A 15,292-nucleotide genomic window follows, 5' to 3' on the forward strand; every position below is an offset into this window, starting at 1 on the left:
TTTAGGGGGGGGGGGAAGAGGGGGGCAGAGCGCAGCTGATCGATTTAATTTACACAGGGAAACAGCAACAAGCAGATGCTTTTAAAAGGGCCAGCGAGGCCGATGATGCTGCGGCCGTTTCATCTTAACCATTTCAGTGCTCGGCAAAGGGGCTGCAGCCTCTCATACCCCTCCCCGGTGAGCCCCCCCCCGGCCCCCTCACACCCGAGCAGCCTGGGGGGGCCGTGGGGCACCGGATCCCCCGCGATGCCCCGACGGAGGGTCCTCAGCCGCAGCTTTAACCTCCCCGGGGGGATGAAACGCCGTTCCCGGGGCCAGCGGTTCCAGCAGGCAGCAGGTCAAGTTTGAAGGTGGAGGCTGGGGCTGGCACCGGCTGCGTCCTGGGAAAAAGACGGGAAAAATGGGAATTGAACCAGGGCGGTGGTTCCGGTGGTTCTGGCCGGGCAGCCCTCCCCTCCTGAGGGAACCGCCACAGCCCCGCCGGGGGCTCACGGGACCCGGGGCTGCATCACCCCGAGCCCGCGGGGACGGTGGCACCTTCTGCAGGGTCCAGGGTCCCTTGGCAGGCGGGTGGGTCATCCCCAGGAGACACTTTCTGTCACATCCCGGTCACGCAGGTGTCCTTTTGGTAGCAAAAAGGCGGCGAATGGCGTTTGGTTGTTGAACGGGAGAATGTTTTTACAGGGAATGTTGGAGCCATGAAAAACAAGAGTTCCCACAAAAGCAGCCGCCATCCTCTGAACGTCGCTTCCCCAAACTGGTCGTTCGATGAGCTTTAGTGCCCAGACCCCCTACAGCCCCTTCCCCACCGCCCCCCCAGGGACGGGGCCAGGGCTGGCAAAGTCTCGGTTAAAGTCTTTAATAATTACAAGAATTCCAGATTCATTACAGAAGAGTTTACAACAAATAATATTTCTCCATACAAAGGCAAAATAAACTTTTCAAGTAACAGCGCCCTGGCTCTGGAGTCTCACCGCCAGCAACGGGGGAGGGAGGGGACACAGGCGGCCCCTTCCCCGGCCGGGGAAATGCCCTGTCCGTGGAGCGGAGCTCGGGCAGCCGGGCACCGCCGCCGGGACGGAGACGGATGGGCAGCGCGGAGCCCGGCTGAGGATGCTCCCCCGGGCGCCGGTAAGGCACTGGCGGGCATCGCCTGGGGAGCGGGGGCTGCGCGGGGCACGTGTCCTCCGGGCCAGCAGCGGGCACCCACGTGGCACCGCTCCGGTGTCCCAGCGTGGGACCGGCGCGACCCCCCGCTCCTTCCCACAGCGAGCGGGGCAGGGGCTGCAGCCCCCTCCCCAGGGCACTGGCCCGGCATCACCTAAAGCACCAATATGGTGCCGCGGGCGATGCCCGGCCCCAGGGGGACACGGCGGGGGGGAACCAGGGCAAGGCCAGGCACGTAATGACAACGTATTCCCAAAAGGCATCGACACATTATTATTATTATTGTTTAATACAACCCCATATAAAACTGAAGCAGCAGCAGCAATTCTTATCGAGGGACCTAAACTGAAATAGGTTTAGAACATAATTTAAAAAAATAAAAACAGCAAAAGTAGCAAAATATATGAACTTTTTTTTTTTTTTATAGCAACTGATATCTACCAGCCACTAGTACCTTACTACCAAACTGGTATATCTCTGGTAACAACCCTTTTAAAAAGACATGTAAATATATATTCATATTTATACATATTTTTAGTTATGTACACAGGACGTTTGTTTCGAGCACTGGTGTACGTGGCCGCCCCCGCCCTCAGTGCCGAGCAATGCCAAGGCCGCGTCCCCCGCTTCCGAGGGACCAGGGGTTGGTCAGCAGAGCCCGGGGGCGCTGGCGCTGCGGGACCGGCCCCGGAGCATCTCGGGCAGCGACGCCGTGTCGGCAGGACTCCGGTGCTGCCAGCGAGGCTTCCAGCGTGCCCACAGAAACCCGTCACCGGGCTCGGCCGAGCGAGTTCTCCGAGTCACAGGTAAGCCTGGACACGACACGCCGCCCCGGGACGGGTGGCTGGCTCCCTGGCCAGGCGCTGCCCACAGGAGAGGATTTCGGCTTCACCAAGCGGAAATATTCAAGCACAGACTTCTTGGAAAAGAGGGTGGTTTTTTTTTAAAAAAAAAAGGAAACCAAGAAAAAAAACCCACCAGAACAAAACCTTTGGGCTGCAGAGAGCTCACAACTACGGCGGCAGGAGAAGCTGGCAGGAGAGGTGGGTGGTTTTGGTTACGTGAGATGCTATGGTTGTGTCTCTGAACCCTTTCTGCAATAGCTCAGCACGAGCGGGCTGCGCGGGCGGCGTCCGCGGGCACGACACGGCGCGGCACACAGGGCACGGCACACAGGGCACGGCACGGCACGGCACGGCAGTCCCTGCTGGCAGCACCACCCTCAGTGTCGCTTCAGTCCGCCGTTGGTGTGCTGAGGGGGGAACTTGGGAAGGCACGGCTCGTCTGGAAGAGGGTCGTGAGAAAATACAGAGTCCTCCCCCGAGGAGCAGGTGGAGCTGCGGGTGTCCGGGAAGCCGGGAGAATACTGATCCAGCGGCATGGAGAGGTCCAGGTACTCCTGGCAGGGACGAACCCCGAGGACGGGCTCAGGAGGGGAGCGGGCACCCCCCGGGGAGCGCCCACCCCCGGCAGGGGGGTGCAGGGGGGGGACAACTCGCGGGTGCCGCCTCTCCTACCTGGTTGGAGGTCATGGCCACGATCCTATCCAGGTCTTCCACCAGCTGCTTGAAAGTGGGTCTCTGGGAGGGGACGGCGTGCCAGCAATCCCGCATCATCATGTACCTGGGAGGGGAGGTGGGGGCTGAGCCCAGGCGGGCGGCTGGGGACCCCCCACCCATGGGAGCGGAGCAGCACCCAGAGACAGCCACCGGGACCCGTGGCCAGCAAAGACGCTATTCCAGGGATTTAGGGCTAATATGCCTTGGGTGGAAGGACGGGAACTCCCTGCCCACCCTCCCAGCCACTGGGAGGGATGCGGAGCTGTTTCGGGAGGAGGGTGTCCGGGGAGCTCAGCTAGTCCGGGGTCACCCCGGGATTCACTCCCGCTGAGAAATAACGAAGGGAGATGGCGATTATCCCAAACAAATGGAGCTGATGTTTTTGCAGGGCTGGGAACTGCTGGGAAAGGGACTCTGCACATCTGCCCGCGTCCCCCAGCCCCTGCGATGGCACCCAGAGGCTCCCGACCCTGCGGGGAGAGGCGGCGGTGCCGGTCCCCGGCCCGGCGGGGGGGCTTGGGGTGCCGGCGTCTCCCTCCCTCCCGGTCCCAGGGCCGCACTCACAGCTCGTTGGTGCAGTTGCTGGGCTTGTCCATCCTGTGACCTTCCTTCAGCAGCTTGAAGAGCTCCTCCACCGGCACGCCAGGGTAGGGCGAGCCGCCCAGCGTGAAGATCTCCCACAGCAGCACGCCGAAGGACCACCTGCCCGGGGCAAGCACAGGGCAAACGCTGGGGCACGCGGCTCCCACGGAGCCGGCACCCCCATTTCATTTCAGAAGTTCGTTTGCGGGGAGGGACAAGCGCTAACAGCTTTGATTCGCCCTGCGAGACAAACAAGTCCCAGCGCCAAACGTAATTTGCATTCAAAATATTTTGTCTGCTGACGCTAATTGCATTTTCCTTAAATTAAGAGGGATCACATCTGGCGCGCCGCGGATCCTGTTCCCCAGCGGGCGCTGGGACCTCCGCAAGATGCTGCGAGATGCAGGCAGCGACGCAGGCAGCGACGCAGGCAGCAAGAGCGCTGCTGGCCGGGGTGGCCACGAGGGGCCGCGTCCCCCAGCCCATGGCAAAGTGCCCAGCAGACAAACGAGGGTTCTCCCCCTTGCTCCCCGTCTCCCCCCGACCCATCCCGACGCCGGGCAGGGAGCGTTCGCCCCGCGGCCGCTACTCACACGTCGCTCTGATGAGTGTATATTCGGTCGAACAGAGCCTCTGGGGCCATCCACTTCACCGGCAGGCGACCCTGGGACGCAAGAAAGCCCCACATCAGTCCGTGCTACCAGGGATCGAGCCCTGCACGCCCGCGGCATTGCCAGCGCGGGTCGGGGCATCCCCGGCACGGAGAGCCCGGCTGCCCTCGCCTGCCCCCGCAAAGCCCCTCGCCCACCACTCACATTCGTCGTCTTCTTGTAGTAATCGATGTGGTGGATGTCGCGGGCCAGGCCGAAGTCAGCGATCTTCATCACGTTGTCCTCGGTCACCAGGACGTTCCTGGCCGCCAGGTCCCTGTGGATGCACTGACCGAGCACGGGGCTGTCAGGGGGTCCCCGAAGCCCCGGATGGTTCCCCACGACGAAACGGGCTGGGAGGGAAGGGTGCAGCCTCCCCAAGCCCAGCTGCTGGGCTCCCCATCCCACCACCGCACCCCGGGAGCTCCTCACCTTCTTGGAGGCCAGGTACTCCATGCCCCGGGCCACCTGGTAGGCGCAGGAGACCAGGTCCTTGAAGGAGAGCTGCTCCTCGGGGACGCGGGTGGGGTTGTAGCAGTACTCCATGCCGGGGGGCCGCCGGGCTTGCAGGTACTCCCGCAGGTTGCCCTTGCTTGCGTACTCCACGATCACGTAGAGGGGACCTGCGGGGACGGCGGGATGAGCGGCCGGACCACGGAGCGGAGTCAGCCCCCTCCCGGCGCGGGGAGAGAGGCCGGAGGGACAGCAGAGGGGACACCCCCCTCCCTGCTCGCGCCCCCTCACCGTCCTGCGTGCAGGCTCCCAGCAGGTTGATGATGTTCTTGTGCTTGCCGATCATCTTCATCATCTCCATCTCGGAGATGAGGTCGGACAAGTCCTTCTCCGTGGCATCGGCTAAAGCGGTGGAGAAGGCAGCGGTCAGGGATGGGGGGGCCAGGCTGGGTCCCCCACACGCTGCACACCCAGCCCCAGCCTGTGGCATCGTGCCGGGACCCCCCTGCTTCTCGCTGCCACTTACACTTGAGCATCTTCACCGCCACCTTGGTCACGCGGTTTGGCTTGTCCTTGTCGAGGCCGATGGCTTCTGCCAGCACCACCTGCCCGAAGCACCCCTCTCCCAGGGGCTTGCCCAGGATCAGCCTGGCGGGAGGAGACACCCTGAGGCGGGGGCCGGTGGCCATGGGGAGAAGCAGGTCGGTGGCCAGCGTCGGCAAACGGCATCGGCAGTGCCACCATCCTCACCCAGCTCCCACCCAGGCTGCTCCGGCAGCTCGTCCCCGCAGGGGATGGGACCTCACCTGTCCCGGGGCAGCTCCCAGCGCGGGTCCTCGGGGAGCTCGTACTCGGAGACGCCGGCCAGCATGGGGGTGCCGCTGGAGGAGAGCCGCGAGGGCCGGACCAGCATCACGCCCGAGTTCATGGAGGAGCTGGAGTCGGCCGACACCTGCAGCGGGGGCCGTGGGTTACCTTCTCGCAGCGCCAGGGGTCCCCGCCGGGAGGGAGATGCCACCGGGAGCCTTCGCGCCCCAACCCGCAGCCCCCTTCCCCTGCTGCCCCCCCAGGGCTGCCTGCAGGCTTCCACCTGGGACCTCTGCAGGCTTCCACCTTGGACCCGGACTAAATAATTTTTAATTAATTTCCAGCACGCCGATACCGCAAAATATACAGCCTGGGAGTTCTCCGGTCTCCTCAGTAAGTAAAACACGCTCTTCTGCTCGAACACCGAATTGCTGTAAATCCTCTGGTCCTCCTCATCACCCTCACCGAGCGGGGATGTGGGGGGGCTGTGCGGCCCCCCCTGCTCGCCGTGCTGCTGGACTGGTGTACAGCCCACGGACGGTCCTCACCCCGTGCCACGGACGGGCACAAGGATGGAGGGGGTGGCACGTGCAGCAGGGTGGGCTGGTCCCAGGTCTCCCCCCATCCATCCTCCTCCAGAACCTCCCCCTCACCCGTGGGAAGGGCAGTTCCCCCAGGAGGGGCAGTAGGTGCAAACAAACCCCCTCTCTACTTTCTGTTACCTGTCTGCGCAGGGGGATGCTCTTGGCCAGCTTGTGCACGGCCAGCTGGCTGTTGAAGTCCGTCTTCTTGGTGGTGCTCTTCATCTTGTAAATGATGACGGTCACCACCATGCAGGAGATGAGGAAGGCCCCAGTGCAGTAAATGATGATCTCCAGGTAGAGGGGGGACGTCATCATGGCCGGGGTGTCTTCAATAGCTGGGTCGGCGTGAACAGGGCGTTAGCACCCGCCGGCCCGCCCGGGGCCGAGCAGCAGAGTGGTGCTGGGCGATCCCCGGCAGCTGCTCCCCGTGCTCAGCGGGGACACGCTCTGCATCGCCGGAGACCTCGGTGCAGCGCAGCGTGTGGCAGGGACTGGGGGGCTGCCTGCCCACCCCAGCGGGGAAAGAGTGCGGGCACCCCCGGGATCCTTGTCCCCGTGGCTGTGCAACGCATCCACTGCATCCGCAGGCACGTGCCGGGGCAGGATGGGGCACTGGGAAGGGGTCAACTGAGAAAGGTGTGAAGTGGGGGGGACAGTGCCCATGTCCCCCAGCCGGGGCCGTGTGGGACAGAGCAGAGCTCTCCCGTCGGGGCTGCGCTGGGGATGCATCACCCCGCAGGGACGGGGCATCATGGACACCCCCAGGACGGGTCCCCTCCCCAGCTGCTGTGTTCAGCCCACGCGAGGAGCTACAAGTCCCTCGGGGTCCGGGGGTTACCCTGAGCATGGTGGGGGCCACCCAGCAGTGCCCGGGGCTGCGGGAGTCCAGGTGTTACTGGGAACGAGCGGGCAGAGCTCGGGGCGGAGCAGCCAGAAGCACCTCCAGCGGCAGCAACCTGCCGTGGGACCCCCAGGCTGGCGGGGAGGAGGGTCCCATCCCTGCCGTGCCCTGGGGCAGACCCCGCTTTGGTGGCCGCCGGTGGCAGAGGAGGTGGCAGTGCCCTGAACAGCTCAGAGCAGCTGCAGCCTTGTGGCACGCTCCAGTGTGGCCACAAACTGGTGAACCTGGCAGGGTGGGAGCTGCCATCGCTCCAACCTGCCCCAACCTGCCCCCCCCAAAGAGCGGAGCCTCAGAGAGAGGTGCAAGAGGGAGTCGAGGTTCCTGTCCCACCTCCGAGCACACCCGGCTGACCAAGCAGCGGCTGATAACGGGGAAAAGTTTTTGGCTGGAAAGCGGCAACCATGCAGCGCCCCAAAAACTTCCCCGGTGGCTGTTATCAGGCGTTGGTCCGTGCGGCATTGATGCCCGAGGAGCGGCATCAATGGGGACAGGGGCAGAGTCCCCGGCAGCGCAGCAGAAGCGACACAGAGCCCCAGCACGGGTCCTGTGCCGCAGGGCAAGGCCAGCCCCCCGTAGGCAGCGCTGCCAGCACCCCCGAGCCCCCCCTGCTGCTCCCTGCCCCCCTGCGCGGGCAGCGCTGGCCTTGCCCTACGGCACGGGACCGTCCTGCTCCAGCGGAGCAGCCCCTGGTTACGTTCCCCCGGGTATGCATCGCCTGGGGCAGGGAGAGAGCGGGGGGACAGACCCCAATCGGGGGGTGGAGGCGGGGGATGGACCCCAGTTGGGTGGCGGAGGGGAGCAGACAGCAGGGGGACACGTTCCCCATCCCGCTCCGGCTGCCAAGCAGCCCCGCCGCCCTCCTGCTGCACCGTACCCAGCTCCGGGGCGGGGGGACAGGGGCTGGGAAACGCTCTCTCCCGGACCGCAATGCATACGTTGGAAAGGAGGGAGGAAAGGGAGAGGAAGAGGAGTATATACCTTCGAGAACTGTCAACCATGCAGAGTGATGGGAGATCCCAATAGAATTACCCGCCAAACATGTATACTCCCCAGCATCCTCAAATGAGACATTCCTTAAGTGAAGGACTTCCATTTCTTTGTCTGTTGTGTTAACGCCAGCCGTCTAGAAGGAAAAATGGAAGCAAAAAACGGAGAAGCAAACGACATGAGATCTTCTGGGAAGAAGGCCAGAGAGGAGGGAGAGCCCAGTCTCATTTGCCAGACCCCCGGGGAGCAGACAGAGACCACGGCAGCCCTGCGAGAGACACCCTCGGGATGACCACTCATCCCGGCGGACCTAAGGAGATGCTGGTTAAAAACCCTTCACCAAACTGCGTGTCCTGCCCATCGGAACATGCTGGCAATGGGCCACATGGAGAAATGAACCTCGGGCAGAGCCGGCCGGCTGGCGTGCGCGATGCAGGGACGGAGACGGGAGGACGGAGACGGGAGGGCAGCGCAGACAGGGGACGCGGCACCGTGTCGTCCCCAGCCAGGCACAGACGGGGCGCCCGGGCCGGGTGCGAGGGTGGCAGCACCCGGGTGGGAAGCACACAGGGGAAACACGGGGACACACACACACACACACACACAGCGCAAAGCCTAGCCGGCCCCGCCGAGTATTTTTCCATGGCTTGTCGCACCAGAAACACAGCAGAAACAAGAGAGCCCAGAGTTTTGTTTTCCACCGCCGGGGACTGACGGTCCGAGGAAACACCCCGCCGGGCGTTCTTCCGATTACCTTTTGCCAGAGGTCTGGTGACAGTGAGCCACGCAGACTGGTTGGCCTCGCCAATATAATTGGAAACCTTACAAACATACTCCCCGCTCTCCGCCTCTGTCACATTATACAGGGTCAGCACCTCCGCATCAGAGCTATTAATCCCCGAGTGCTGGAACAGACCAACAACATGGAGTCACATTGACGCGCTCACGAACGGCAGCGCCCGGAGCGTCGGCACCGGCTCTGCCAGCCCAGGGGGGCTGCTCGACCCCCCCGTACCCGCTGCCGGGGGGCACAGGCAGGCAGTCATGGGGCTGTAATCCTGCTCCCCACTGCCACCCAGCCAAGGGCACGGCTAGGGACACGTCTGGGGATGGCTGCACACCCCAGGGTTGGGGACACGGTTGGGGATGGCCGTGCACCCCAGGGACATGCTTGGGGATGGCCGTGCACCCCAGGGACATGGTTGGGGATGGCTGGGGATGGCTGTGCACCCCAGGGACATGGTTGGGGACAGCTGCACACCCCGGGATTGGGGACACAGCTGGGGATGGCCGTGCACCCCGGTGACACGGTTGGGGATGGCTGGGGACGGCTGTGCACCCCAGGGTTGGGGACACGGCTGGGGATGGCCATGCACCCCGGTGACACGGTTGGGGATGGCTGGGGACGGCTGTGCACCCCAGGGACATGGTTGGGGACGGCTGCACACCTCGGGATGGGGGGCATGGCTGGGGACGGCTGTGCACCCCAGGGTTGGGGACACGGCTGGGGACAGCTGGGCACCCTGGGGACAGGGCGGGGGATGGCGGTGCACCCCGAGAGTCCGCAGAGCGGCCACTTTGCTCGCTGTGCGCAGGAGCGAGCTGCTCTTGCCGGGATGGAGCAGGGGCTGGGCTCCCCCCGTCCAGCGCCGCACTCGCCCCCTGGGCTCCCCCCAGCCCCACAGCGAGAGCCTGTAGGGCTGCAGAGGGACCATGCTGTCCCCCCTGCCCACCTCTCACCCCAGCTCCTCCGGGCACCCCGCTGACGGCTCTGGGGCTCCAGCCGGTGGTCCCCAGCCCCAAGCGGCTCCTCTCGCCTGCGGCCACCACCCCACACGGCTGCCCCAGCTCGGGACGGGTGAGTCTGCGGGGACACGGGCTGGGGCAGCCCGGCGTGCGGCTTTACCTTCAGGATCTGCACGTAGGGCAGGTTGTCGGGGCCGATCTTGCTGCCGTTCACCTCGATGTGCTTCAGCCACTGGATGTGGGGCTGGGGGTCGCTGTAGACCTTGCAGACAAACTCCACGTTGCTGCCCAGGGCCACCGTCTTGTTGGCAGGCAGCCCTGCCTGCAGGATGGGCCGGTGCGGGGACCGCTCTGCGGGACCCGGGGAGACGGGGCACCTTATGGCAGGGCTCGGGGTGCTCGGCCACCCCCCCACGGGGGAGCTCCTGCACCCTGCAGCCCCCCCTATGCACGGGGACCCCCGGCTGCGGTGGGCGCTGATGCACCCGGCAGAACCACGGTGTCCCCTTCCCCGGGGGACGGCCCCCGCCACGGGGCAAGAGCAGCCAGGAGGGGTTGGGGATGGGGACAGGTGACATGGCGGCGCGGGGATGGGGACAGCCGTACCTATTCGGCGGGGTCAGAGGTCAAACAAACCTAACGAGGGCCCCGGCCATTAACAAAGCGGCTGCCACTGTGGTGAGTCAGCATTAACAAACCCCTTTGTTCACCTCGCTGACTGTTCCCTTCAGTTTGCTCAGTGTAATCAAATTAAATCACATTTTTAATGGTTCATTTACTGGCATTTAGAGCAGCTCCACATGTGGAACTGCTCAGACCAGCCTTCCCAGCTGGGAATTATGGCTAATAAGGCGATTAGAAAAAGTTTCTGTCTGGTCTATGAAATTATTTCCACCACAATTAAAACCCCCCAGAACGGGCTGAGGTGAACCTTCTGCCCTGCGGACCCGATGCGCCGCAGAGGTGCTCGCCGGGGGCGGGGGGGGCAGCCGCGGGGATGACAAGCCTGTCCCCACGAGCACTCCCCACCCCCATTTCGCAGGGCGCAGCACCCGTTTCTGCCAGGGGTGCGTGGGGAGGGTGGTCGGGGACCCCGGGTAAACCCCCCCAGCCCCGCGCTCCTCACCCACGACATCCAGCTGGTAGGTGTGGTTGATGCTCCCGTACTTGTTCTCCACGATGCAGGTGTAGTTGCCCTTATCGGACGGCACCACCGAGTCCATGATGATGCTCCAGGTCGCGTAGCGGACCTGGGGGCACAGGGAGGATGACAGACCCCGTTACGTGCGAGGCATTGGTGGGCTGGAGCGCACGAGCCCTCGCTCCCGCTCACGTCAGAGCTCGGCCCCCGCCGTACAGGCAGGACATAAATCTCCCTTTGAGGTCACCTTTCCCCTTTCCTACAGAGGGACCGTAATTGCTCCCAGCTGTCCCAGGACAGCCTCGCCACGGAGCCAACTGCGCCAAGAAGCAGATGTTGTGAGCCGAGCGTGATGGGCTCGCCCGGCGCAGGGACACCCCTCTCGGGCGGCCCCCAGCGTGCGCAGGGAACAGACCGGCATTGTTCCCCCGCAGCCCGGGAAGAGCCGCTGCCCCCCGGCTGGGACCTGTGGCCAGCCCCGCCGGCGAGAGGGCACCGTGCCGGGCAGGGCGCAGCCTGGGCGCTTCACACCGTGCCCCCGGGACACCCCCCTGGGTGCCGCTGACCAGGCACCATTCCTCTGGGATGGGTCCCGGTGTCCCGGCTGGGCTGTGAGCGCTCCCCAGGTCCCTCCCGGCTATGGGACACCGGGACGGCATTCCTATGCCCTGCCCCGCCGCCGGTTCTGGCTGCGGCTCCTCCTGGCGAGTCCTGCCCAAGCCCCGCTCCCTGCCAGGGCGGCTGCATTCCTCCCTCCCAGCTGGAAACTGCTTATTTCCACAGTCCTGCATGTCGGCCCCATTAGCTATCCAGGGCACCCTGCTGTCGCCGTCCGGGGAGCCGTGGCATTGCCAGCAGCCCCTCTCCTGCCCACGCGTGAGCCCACGTCCCTCCCCGGGACATGCTACATGGAGCCGAGTGTCGTGACGTGGCCGCATTCCCGCTGGGTGTCCCTGGAACCCGGCTGGTTCGTGTGGCACGCGGGGCCACCGCTGGATCCCATTTGCGCAACGCGGCGCAGGACTCGGTGGCGAGCGAGCGCCCGAAGCCGCGGCCCCGCAGCACCCGGCTGGGCCGGCCTGGGGGACCCACGCCGGGTGGGCGTCTCACCCACCCAGGGGTGCGAGGCTGCAGCCCCGCTCCACAAAACTACCTGAGAGACATGAAAAAAGGGGAGGGTGCCCCCCTGTAGGGTCACCCGGGGGTCCCCGGGCTGGAGCTGCCCCAGTGCCACAGCAGCCCTGGATGCTGAAGAAGCGCCGTCCACCCGCTCCTTTGGGGAGGGGAGAAGCTGGGGGGGTCCTGGCACGCTGGCCCCACCGCTGGGGCTCTTAAGCATCAGCAGCAGCACCCTCACTGTGAGACTGGAGCTTCGAGAGGGGGAAAGCCGAGCCCCCATCCCGCCCGGGGGGGCTCTGCAGCCTGGACCCGCTGTGGGTGCTGGGGGAGCAGCGCTGCAGCCCCCTGCCCAGCTCCGGGAGCAAACGTGGCCCCCCTGCACGGGCCAGGACCCCCTCCCCGCCAAGCCGGTACCCCCGGGCTGCTGGCCCAGCTCCTGCCCACCAGCGCTGGGACACGGAGGGGCTTGTCCACCCCTGCAGCCCCAGGGCTGCCCAGCCACCCCCGGGAGCCCCCGGGGACGCCGAGACCCCCTCTCCCCGGCGGGGGGATTAGGCGAAGCCGGCAAAGGCAGGCTGCTTCGCCCGCCGCCCCCTCCCCCAGGGGTTGAGCCGGTGCAAACATGACCCAGAAGCAGGTCACTGCCGTAGGGCTATTTTGCAACAGGAATGTCAGAGGGGCCCATCTGCCCCCGCCGGGGGCTGCGCGGGCGGGGGGCTCGGTGCCTCCTAAGCTGCAGAGCCCCTTCCCGATCCTCCCCCTCCCCGGAGCGAGCCCTCCGGCCCCTGGAGGTGCGGCACAGCCTGGGACAGATGGAGCCCAGGGCAGCATCCGCGCAGGCAGGGCTGGGGGCTGCCCCCCTGCTGCCTCCCGTCCCGGCCCCCGTACCTTGTACCCCCCGATGCGGTGGTCGGGTTTGAACTCCTTGCCGTTCTTCAGCCAGCGCAGCGTGGGGTTGGGCGTCCCGCTGGACGGGCACTTGAATTTCACCGTTTTGGCAGCGGGGACGGCGTGGAGCTTCTTCTCCATCTTCTCGGGATAGGTCCAGTAGGGAGCGATGGCCTCTGGGGAGCAGAGCCGGGGGGGGTATCAGCACCCCGGGGCTTCAGCCATGGGCGTTTCGCCCGTGGTTTGTCCCCGAGGATGCCCAGGGAAGCTGGAGAGGTGCCGGCAGCTGAGCCTGGCTCTGGCAGGGAGGGGAGCTCCCGGACACGGGGTGTTATGCAGGAGTCACGGCAGCCCTGCGGGATCCCTTCTTTGCGAGGTGCACAGACCGCCCCAGTGCAGCCATGCCGGCACCTCCCCTTGCTCCGGCCAGGCTCCTTTGCCCAGACCCGCTCCCCGCACCGAGGCCTCGCCATCGCCGGGTGCCCCGGGCTGGAGCAGGACCCCTGCCCATCCTCACCCCTGCCCACCCTCGCCTGCCTTTCTCCGTCCCTGGGCGATGCTCACACGCATCTGCAGCCTCCCCACACCCCCCGCCAAAGGCCTGGGCGGCCCCAGAGACAAACCCAACGTACGGTTCGGCTTGGTGTTATCCGCCTCCTTCTCCTCCGAGGAGGAATCGTCTTCGTCGTCATCATCCTCCGCGGAAGGGAGCGCGTCTGCAAGAGAAGAGACGGCCCGGCTGAATATCCGCGCGTGGACCCTTCCCTTCCCGAGGGGGACCAGGCGGGAACCGGAGCATCGCGGGCTGGTGCCGAGGGACTGTGCGCGGGGGGTGGCTGAGGCAGGGCAGCGTGGTGCACAGCGGGCGCTGCGGGGGTCCCGGCTGAACGCTGTGCGTGCCCATCGGCGCAGCCAGGGCTGACAGTGCCTGCTGTCCCAGTGCCCACAGCCCGTGGACATCACGAAGCAATGTGTCCCCAGAGGTGACTTCAGGGCTCCACGCCGCGTGTCCAAGCACGGCTCCTCTCCCCGTGCCCGGTGCCACCAGCCCAGCTGGGGCGGCAGCCGAGACCCTGTGGGCACAGAAACGCCCCAAGCCTCGGTGGACACCTCCCGACCTCGATCATTCCTTCTCCTCCAGCCTCACGCTCCGTCAACGCCAACACGGACCCGGCTCATGCCCAGCGTGTGCCCGCTGCTGCGGGCAGCCCCGCCGCCCCCCGGCCCCGTGCAGACAAACAGGCGACAACATCCAGCTGCTCCTCCCTGCACCGCAGCGGGAGGGACGTCACGGCACCGCGCCGGTACCTCCTCCGGCAGGTCGGAGGAGACCATCGCAGGTCTGTCCCCACCTCACTGAGCGGCCGGACAGACGCATGCGTGCGGGTAACACCAGGCGTGCAGAGACAGCCCGCTCCTTCCTCCGCAGCCCGGCCCCAGGGCTGCCCCTTCCCCGCTACGAACCTGAGACGTTCACGGAGAAGTAGGTGGTCTCGCTCCCCGAGGGGCTGTTGGTCATGCAGGCATAGAGCCCTGAGTCCTCGGGCACCGCGTCCCTGACCTCTACCTCCTCCCCGGTAATGCGCGTCCGGTTGTTCTCGGCCAGCTGGACGCCGTCGCGCACCCAGTTGATGCTCTGGACGTCATCCCTCAGCCGGCAGCGCAGCTGGAGGAGGTCACCGGGGTGGGCCGAGTAGGACTCCACTTCGATTTTGGCTTTGGGCAGAACTGGAGGAGTTAGGAGAGAGAAGAAGAAAAAAAAAAAGAAAAAAAAAAGAAGGAGAAAAGGAATAGAGACCAGAGGAAACCATGCTGCTGCTGCTGCTGCCGCCGCGGCTCTGTGTTAATGAGGCGACATGCGCTGCTGGGACGCTCCCGCGGTGGCACCGAGGACCGGCTGCCCCCGGGGCGGAGGGGAGGGGGGAGTCAGAGGCTGCGAGCACCCCAAGCAGCACCAAGCACTTCACCCCCGCGGCAGCACCCGCTCGGTGCCCGGGGAGTCCCAAAGCACCAACGCACCCCTCGGCCTCTCGCCAAGCACCGCTCGGCCCAGGGGGAGCGTCGAAACGGGGGAGAAACGGGCAATTTGAGACACCCCAGGCAGAGCTAGCTGGAGCGGCCGGATCCTACCCAAGCCAGGAGCATCCCGAATCCCTGCTCAGCTCTGCCACCGCGCAGATCCCCACCACCGCGAGCGGGCAGCCAGCGAAGCGGGCCAGGCTCCCTGTGCCTTGCCCCGGTTAGAGCGCGTCGGGGCAGGGGCAGGAAGGGCAGGGGGGGACGAGGGGCTGCGGCAGGAGAGCAGGCGGGGGAGCGAGGGGCTGCGAGCGCGGCAGCGCTGGGAAAGGTCAGCCCAGGGGAGCTCCGGCCAAACAGGTGCCAGTGGCGGCGTTCCCCACGGCAGCGCCCTGGGCAAGGAGAGCTGCAGCTGCTCCCCATGCGACATTTGTGTCCGCAGCACAAAGATCCTTTCTCTCCATCCCGCTGCTACGTGATCTTGTCTCTCCTGGCCCCGGCAGCGGGGACGCGGCTCCGTCCTCGAGCGCTGCCCTCCGTGGCGGTGCGCGTGTGGCTCTCCCTGGGCTTGGGGCAGACGCCTGGATTTCAAACCATCTCTTCGCACTCCGCAGCCCAAGGCGGGGTTCAGGCTGCTGCAGCTCGGTGGGCGCTGAGGCTCCCTGTGACGGTGCGGAGCGGATGCAGCGTGA

The 15,292-nt window shown here is 65.7% G+C and overlaps 1 protein-coding gene across 3 annotated transcripts in view; it reads right to left on the reverse strand.

Annotated features, from left to right (window-relative positions):
• Positions 1-843: 843 nt before the first annotated feature.
• FGFR1 (fibroblast growth factor receptor 1) overlaps positions 844-15,292 on the reverse strand; it is a 29,659-nt gene continuing 15,210 nt past the window's right edge. Inside the window, exons 3-18 of one of the 3 annotated variants that reach the window (XM_063358536.1) lie at positions 14,049-14,312; positions 13,217-13,300; positions 12,585-12,760; positions 10,563-10,686; positions 9,597-9,787; positions 7,682-7,826; positions 5,941-6,137; positions 5,218-5,363; positions 4,938-5,059; positions 4,703-4,813; positions 4,391-4,581; positions 4,124-4,246; positions 3,902-3,972; positions 3,291-3,428; positions 2,685-2,790; positions 844-2,566 (exon numbers count right to left, since the gene is read on the reverse strand). In XM_063358536.1, the coding sequence (XP_063214606.1) occupies positions 2,390-2,566; positions 2,685-2,790; positions 3,291-3,428; positions 3,902-3,972; positions 4,124-4,246; positions 4,391-4,581; positions 4,703-4,813; positions 4,938-5,059; positions 5,218-5,363; positions 5,941-6,137; positions 7,682-7,826; positions 9,597-9,787; positions 10,563-10,686; positions 12,585-12,760; positions 13,217-13,300; positions 14,049-14,312 (2,366 nt within the window). In that variant the 3' untranslated portion in view covers positions 844-2,389. Of the gene's footprint in view, positions 2,567-2,684; positions 2,791-3,290; positions 3,429-3,901; positions 3,973-4,123; positions 4,247-4,390; positions 4,582-4,702; positions 4,814-4,937; positions 5,060-5,217; positions 5,364-5,919; positions 6,138-7,681; positions 7,827-8,444; positions 8,596-9,596; positions 9,788-10,562; positions 10,687-12,584; positions 12,761-13,216; positions 13,301-14,048; positions 14,313-15,292 lie in introns of all 3 variants that reach the window. The other 2 variants (XM_063358538.1, XM_063358537.1) reach the window with 2 other exon arrangements.

This window comes from Chroicocephalus ridibundus, chromosome 23 (genome assembly GCF_963924245.1).
Source record: "Chroicocephalus ridibundus chromosome 23, bChrRid1.1, whole genome shotgun sequence".
Lineage (NCBI taxonomy): Eukaryota > Metazoa > Chordata > Aves > Charadriiformes > Laridae > Chroicocephalus > Chroicocephalus ridibundus.